The following is a 7,444-nucleotide window of genomic DNA, read 5'->3' as shown; positions in this document are numbered from 1 at the left end:
CATCGGCCTCCCGTAAGTTTGGGGTGACGGGAACATTTGCACACAGACCTGTAAGTCACGCTCGGACAGGCGGGCCGCAAGCGCTTTGTTCGGAGCTGTTTAGTGGCTTTTGTCCAGGGTACACCTTCCTCTTCCTCCTCATCCTCTCGTTTGTTCACCCCAGGGCCAGGTTTAGACCACCGAGATGTAACGCGAGATTGTGTTGTGCTCCAAAGACCCGGTGGAGACACACGTGGAAACTTAACTCTTTCAATGGGTAAGGGTCAAGGAATCTAGACTGTGGTTAAATCTTTAAATACGTTAAGACATAAGAGCTTAGATAAGACTTTCTTTCTCTGACTAAAATCGCTGAAATATGATCCATTCATAAGGCCATTTGATAATGTTTAACTCTGTGTGCAGCCTCGCAAACTATACTTGCTTTGCTGAAATGTTTGATGTACATGATAGGCCTATATATATATGTATACATACATACACACATGAAACCACACACTTATTTTATATTGTATATTATACATACAAACATTATTTGTTTATTTATGTAGGTTTATAAAACATTTATTAACCAAATCCAAAATCAATAATAATCAATAATATAATTATCTTATTTTACTCTCTATATACAAACTTTATTTATATAATCATTTATATATATATAGTTCACATTTTCTGCCTTATATATAGATTTACATATAGACTTTAATATATATTTATATTTTTATATACTAGGAGAGCAACTTTATTTATATAGGCCTAATATAGACTTATTCTTTACGTATATAAACTAGACTGACCTAAACCTAAATATTAAAGCTATTTCAAACAAACGTACCCAGTTAGCCAGGTGAAACGCATTCTTATTTGACAATGAAGTCGTTCTGGTCCATCTGTATGAATTAATAAATCATTCTTTGTCGGTAATGATTAGAATTTTTAATAATTGTGTCTATTTTTAGTTGAAATAAACCAAAAAGAGACCCCTTTTTTGCTCTTCAGGTAAAGAATTGTGTTGGGCTGGACTAAACAACATAATAAACTGACACAAAAGTACTTTGAAAATAAATGAGATAATACATATTACTAAGATATAGCTATAAATATATAAACTATTTTGTTATTTTTGGTGTAGTATCTATATATTGGATTGCATGAGGGACTGAATTTTATTTTTATTATTTATTATTTTAATTATTTGTTTTCTTATTTTCTTGTTTTGTTTTTATTATTATCATCTTGTGACTATGTTGTTGTAATTAAATTTAAAAATCCAGAATAAGATGTGCATGTGCTTGTGGTTTAGTTTACACACACACACACACACACACACACACACACACACACACACACCAAATAAATATATAAAATAAAATAAATACTCCATGGTCGTTTAATTTTCTGACAACCCAGTCTTTATTAGATTTGCTCCCTGTGTACATATTAAAATGACTTCTTGTAAATCTATACAAAATTATTTTTTTTGACAGTTTTCAGAACAATCTGTGCTCTTACATTGCTAGTTTATTAGTATTCCTCCACAGAGACATAGACATCAGAGATTCTATCAGAAATTGTCTGTACAGTCTCAAATCATTGGGTGGGCAGAAAATATCTCATTCTGTGACATTTCAGGCCGGCGTTTATCTGAGAGCAAGAGGGAAGGTTCTCGTTGTAGCAGCTGCAGTCTTTCAGTCAGTGCCAAAGATGGGGACACCATGTGGCCAAACCAGTGGAACCATCACAGGTTTGACAGATCAACATTTTCACCAGACCCAAATCGTGTAGCTTTCTCAAAATTCCTTCTTTTAGTTCTACTCTCTAAGTTTAATGTGTCACTCAAAACAAAATATATTTAGGCCCTACGCAAACAGACAAATGCATGAGATACGCAGTTCCAGAACCTCACTGTTCATCATGCATTTCCATCTAAATTTGGTCAAATTAATATATCAAACGATACAAAAGTTCTAGAATTAGGACAAGGTTAAAAAATGGAATGTACAGCAAACAGCCAAATAATTTAATCTGCATCCCAGAACCCTTAGAAAGGAACCTTCACCATATGAGAGAGAGAGAGAGAGAGAGAGAGAGAAAGGACTAGAGGGACGTGTCAATGTGTTTTAATGGGATGTGAAACTCTGGTTATCTTGACTGTCTCAGGTGGAGCTTTTTACGTCTCTCCAGGAAAAATCTGCAGTGAGACACAAAAATGATATAGTGAATGTATCAGTCATTCAATTATATCAATTAGAATGTCTTATGAGTTTTATGTCTTTTTTGTTTTCCTTGTTGAACAATAGCTCTGTTCCAAAACCAAGTGTGCTGCCTACCTAGACAGCATTTCCAATGCACAATACATGCTTGAGCCCAATTCTAAATGGGCTACTTTATGCTAGGACATCAGTGAAGTCATGAATGTTGTTGTTATTGGGGCAGTAACACCGCAAGACTCCAGAGGGCGATACAGGTGACTTCAAATGTCTGTGTTGGGTATGTCATCCATCTTTTTTTGGAACGCGGAAGTAAGCCAGTTTGCAATATCAAGAAGTTTGACATGTATAAATGACTCGCATGTAAATTTCTATATCCACAAATGTAAAGAGGCATTGAAAAAGACTTTGCTCATTTTAAGACAGAAATAGGTCACTACCGTCATACAATAGCAGAAACGAGAAATAAAAAAGCAAAAATAGAGTGAACTGTAAACTACTGAACTTTACTGTAAATCCTTGAATGTAGGCTACTTTGATTGGTTGATTTATAATGCACAAAATGCATGTTAATTGCTTATCAATATGCTGATTTACCCTTTATTATTATTGTTTGTCTTAGAATTTTATTTGATACAACTGATATGCTATAATTGCCTTTAAATGTACATTCATTGTTCAGGAGACTGCAATATAAAAAATGTGAAAAAACATAAAGTTAAAAGTATGATTACTTATGATTACAGATGAAGTAACCAGAGACAATGGGGTAAGAGACAGGCGCTTTTATGACAATGGTAAGAATAGAAATTTGAAATATGTTGTATAAAGTAAGGCCTATGTAGATCTTTTAATATGTGATTACGTAATACCTGTTACAGTGTTTTTGTAGAGTCCTGGTCGCTAGGAGCTTGGCATAGGGGTTTTGCTGCCATCATCTGATCCTGCAGAAAGAGAGGAACTGAGATTAGCATGTGTAAAGATCTCTTTTGACCTCCCATTCCCTGAAAAGTAAGTTTTTAAGCAGAATCATTACCTTGTATTGTGTCATCAAGATGATCTGGTTCATCGTGTGTTTTAGAAGCAGCGTCTGAAAAAAAATAAGTAAATAAATAAAAAAAATAAGATGTGATGTGTTATCATTTTTCATTAAATCAGAAGTCACAGTTTTAAGTATGAAATGAAACAAAATATATTTGAGGCAAAATGACGTACATGTATGGATTTGGCAGACTAGTGCCAGATCTATACTCTTACTGTATCACTTACTGTATCTGTTTTTTGGAAGAAAAATCTGAGACAACTATGATGTGAGGAGGCAAATGAGTGAGTGACTTACCTGTGCCATCTTCAACCCTGACTTCATCATCATCTAGACAGAAAGAAGCGTTTTGAAAGAATTGAGGCAGTCAATTCACAATTTCCCAGAATTCTTTGAGAATTCAGCCCAATCAGAGAGTAACAGGTAACAATCATTCATGTCTTTAGCACAAATGGTGTGAGTTGTGTGCCAAAATATAATACTTAAGGTGTGTAAGCAATAGTAAAGCTGAAAATGAAGTGTTTAGACCCATGAGACGTACCGTCTGCAGCGTCATGGCTGTCTGCATCAGTGTTTTCGTCAGTGTGTTCCTCTAGAGATGGCAAAAAATTGAAAGTACATACATTTAATGCATTTTACATCACTTCATTCTTACATAACTGAGCTCATAGACTTATTTACCGTTTGATGTTGTAGCATCTGTTGAGTCATTGTCATGATCATCTAGAAGAAGAAAAAGATAAATATCAATTTCATCATGTCTTACATGTTTTAGTGACACTATATCTCACAATTGGGACTTTATATCTCACAATATGACTTTATGCTTAAATCAAAAATGCTGTGTGAGTCTATGTGATATCTATGTGATAAATGATAACTGACTTTATGTCTCAGTTATCTTCAGTTGTTTTTGGTCTGTCCATACTTGAATCAAAAATGCTGTGCGATGTAACTTCGTCCTCCAGTGATGGTCATTCAAAAGTAACTTGCATTTTTTTGCAAACGACATACTTAGATCAAACTCACAAATATTTCATTATATTATATTGTTTAACCAGTGCTAGATTCTTTTATGAAAGCTTTATCATTTTCCATGTCCGTTGTGAAGACAAGTGAAAGAAACCCTTAGATTTACATGGAGTAGAACAATTTATTGCCTGTTGTGTTGTACATCACATCTGCTTCGCAGTTAGCATTGAAATGAAAGTGTTTTGTGTAAACAGTAAATGTTGTAGTTTGTCTTACCGCTGGAGTCAGAGTCATTTGTCTCTATTGATGCACCATCAGGAGACTCTGTAGGTTTAGACATTCATTTATTAGAAATTCCCAGCTTTTTTCTGTGACAGTACAGACTGCCGGTGAATTTATATCTACGGAAGCCCCTTTTGTTTATTTTTCTATTTCACAGTGACTTTAAATCTTCATTTATGACTTTATGTCTTTGTAATTATGACGGTAATACTTTATTTTAAGGACCAACTATTAACTAGTTGCTTATTAGCATGCATATTACTAGCATATTGGCTGTTTATTAATATTTATAAAGCACATATTAATGCCTTATTCTGCATGGCCATATTTTAGATCCCTTAATCCTACCCCATACCTAAACTTAACAACTACCTTATTAACTATTAATAGCAGCAATTTCGGAGTTTCTACAGGGGAAACTCTTAGTTAATAGTGAACATGTGTTCCCTATTCTAAAGTGTTACCATTATGACTTTATATATATATATATATATATATATCTTCAATAATAACTTTAAATCTCAGAATATTACTTCGTCAAAATGTGATCTCACAACCTTGACTTTTTCATCTTCAATTATGACTTTATTTTTGACAGTTTTGACTTTATATCTCACAATCATGATTTTACATCTTCATTTATGAATTTATCCCAATTATGACTGTATCTCACAATCATGACTTTCTTTATTAAATTGTGACTGTCGCCTCTGGCTTGCTTAGTTGGGGACACTTCATTTCCAGCGTTATCGTTGACATGATTGCAAAGATATTATTTAAACTGAGCTGGATGTTGACATCACTGAATTCAATGATGAACTGTCTTTAACTGAAAAATGAGTGTTTACTATTGTCATTTTGCATTATTGACACTATTTTCCTAATTAATGCTGTTCAGTTGCTTTGTCACAATCTGTATTGTTAAAAGCGCTATATAAATAAAGGTGACTTGACTTGACTTGACTTGACTTTTTATCTCACAATATGACTTTATGTGAAAATGTGACTTTATATCTCAAAATTGTGACTTTATCTTCAATTGTGACTATATCTCAACATGTGACTTTATATTGTCAACTGTTGCATCTTAAATCTGAAATTGACTTGATATCATGCAATTATGACTTTATACCTCAATATGTGACTTTATATCTTTACCTGTGTCTTTATATCTCACAATATGACTTTAAAACTCAAAATTGTGACTTTATGTAACACAAAATGACTATGTCCTGCAATTATGGCTTTATATTATGACTTTATATATCTCATTTGAGACTTCATACTGCACAGTGTGACTTTATTCTTATTTTAAACATTCTCACAATTATCTGGATTAATTTTTTACTCTGAGCTACAAATGGTCTTCCATATTTATTATCAGTAAATACCTTGTTTCTCCTTTTCCACGCTGGAGTCATTGTCTTCATCAGTATCTGGAGCCATAAAAGCATTAATCAGTCGATTGATATTGTGGTTTAATGACTGTAAAAGGTGAAGGCTTGAATGTTTACCTTCCCCTCCTGTTTCAGAGCTGTCCGTGTCGCTCTTGCTGTCGCTGTCGGAGCTTTCTGTGTCTGTGGACTCTGTGCTGTTCTTCTCTTTGTCCTGCTCTTTATCTTTGCTGTCAGAGTCTGAGTCTGAATTTGAGTTTAGACTGGAGCTGTCAGACTCAGGGTTGTCTTCCTGCTTGTCTTCTGTCATTTCCTCCAGTGGACTTTCGTCAGACTGACTGGCTGTGACGTCTTCTTTTGAGCTGCTGTCTTCCTTGTCCTGCTCGTCTGGTTTGGATTGCTCCTCTTTATCTTTTCCCTCATTGCTATCGCTGCCCGTCTCATTGGTGTCCTCCTTCTCATTGGCGTCCTTCTCACTGTCTCCATCATCTTCAGTGTCTTTCGGGTCGCTGCTGTCCCTGTCTTTATCCTCAGCGCTGTCCTTGGCGTCTGCTGCATCAGGGGAATCTGCCGTGTCTTGATCGCTGCTGGTGTCTGCGTCGCTGTCAGAGTCCTGCTCCTTCTCTTTCTTCTCCGTGCTGTCAGTGTCTTTCGATTCTGAATCCTGGTCTTTGGAGTCGTCTGAAAGTTTCACCTCATCAGTGTCTGAGTCGCTTTTGTCTGGCGTCTCAGAGGTTTCTTGACCCTCGTCTTCTGAGTCTTTACTGGAGTCATTACCAGTGTCTTTCTCGTCTTTCTCGCCACTCTTTTCATCTTTGTGTTAATCTGTTTTGTCTTTGTCAGAATCTGCATGTAAAAAAAAACAGTATTTTATTATTATATATCATTAAACTGACATAAATTATTATAATTACAGACAAAAGTCTTGAAATTTGACTTACAGGCGAATTAAATGAAAAAAGTACCATGGTTTGGTGATTGCATCAGATGATACTAATATACTATGATACATGTGAAATAATATACCATGATACTTCCAAGAATACCATGGTACTACCTTTGTACCATGGTAATACCAAGGTACATTGACGTATACCATGGTTTTATTCATGAATTATTTACATAGCAAGAAATTGTAAAGATTGCATGTCAAAAAACATGGTATTGCCATGGTACATGTGAAAAAAAAGGTTTTACCATGGTTCCATGTTCAAAATGTTTCTTTTGCTAGTACTTTATTTATTTAAATAGGGCTACTTTTATGTGAATAAGTTTATAATGTTAATTTGTTTTTCCTAACCAGATTAGACGTGATAAATACTAAAATCATTAAAAAAGCTTATTGCTTAAAAAAATTAATTATATATATATATATATATATATATATATTAACTAGTTGCCAAGGTAACATTTCTCATTCGCATGTAGTTTAACTTGATGCACTAAAATAACTAAAGCTAAAATAAAAATGAATATATATATATATATATATATATATATATATATATATAAACACACAAACAAAAAAAAACACAAAATATTAT

General features: G+C 34.1%; 1 protein-coding gene across 1 annotated transcript in view; it reads right to left on the bottom strand.

The window, feature by feature from the left end:
- Positions 1–1,474: 1,474 nt before the first annotated feature.
- Positions 1,475–7,444, bottom strand: part of LOC107559709 (protein starmaker-like) — a 7,662-nt gene continuing 1,692 nt past the window's right edge. The window contains 9 exon segments of the mRNA XM_016243617.1: positions 1,475–2,191; positions 3,083–3,154; positions 3,247–3,300; positions 3,550–3,582; positions 3,794–3,844; positions 3,934–3,975; positions 4,501–4,548; positions 5,898–5,942; positions 6,021–6,746. Of these exon segments, the coding sequence (XP_016099103.1) occupies positions 3,114–3,154; positions 3,247–3,300; positions 3,550–3,582; positions 3,794–3,844; positions 3,934–3,975; positions 4,501–4,548; positions 5,898–5,942; positions 6,021–6,746 (1,040 nt within the window). The 3' untranslated portion in view covers positions 1,475–2,191; positions 3,083–3,113.

The sequence above is a fragment of the Sinocyclocheilus grahami genome, unplaced genomic scaffold (genome assembly GCF_001515645.1).
Source record: "Sinocyclocheilus grahami isolate Dianchi unplaced genomic scaffold, SAMN03320097.WGS_v1.1 scaffold695.1, whole genome shotgun sequence".
NCBI classification, from domain to species: domain Eukaryota; kingdom Metazoa; phylum Chordata; class Actinopteri; order Cypriniformes; family Cyprinidae; genus Sinocyclocheilus; species Sinocyclocheilus grahami.
This window is presented reverse-complemented; position numbering and strand designations above follow the sequence as displayed.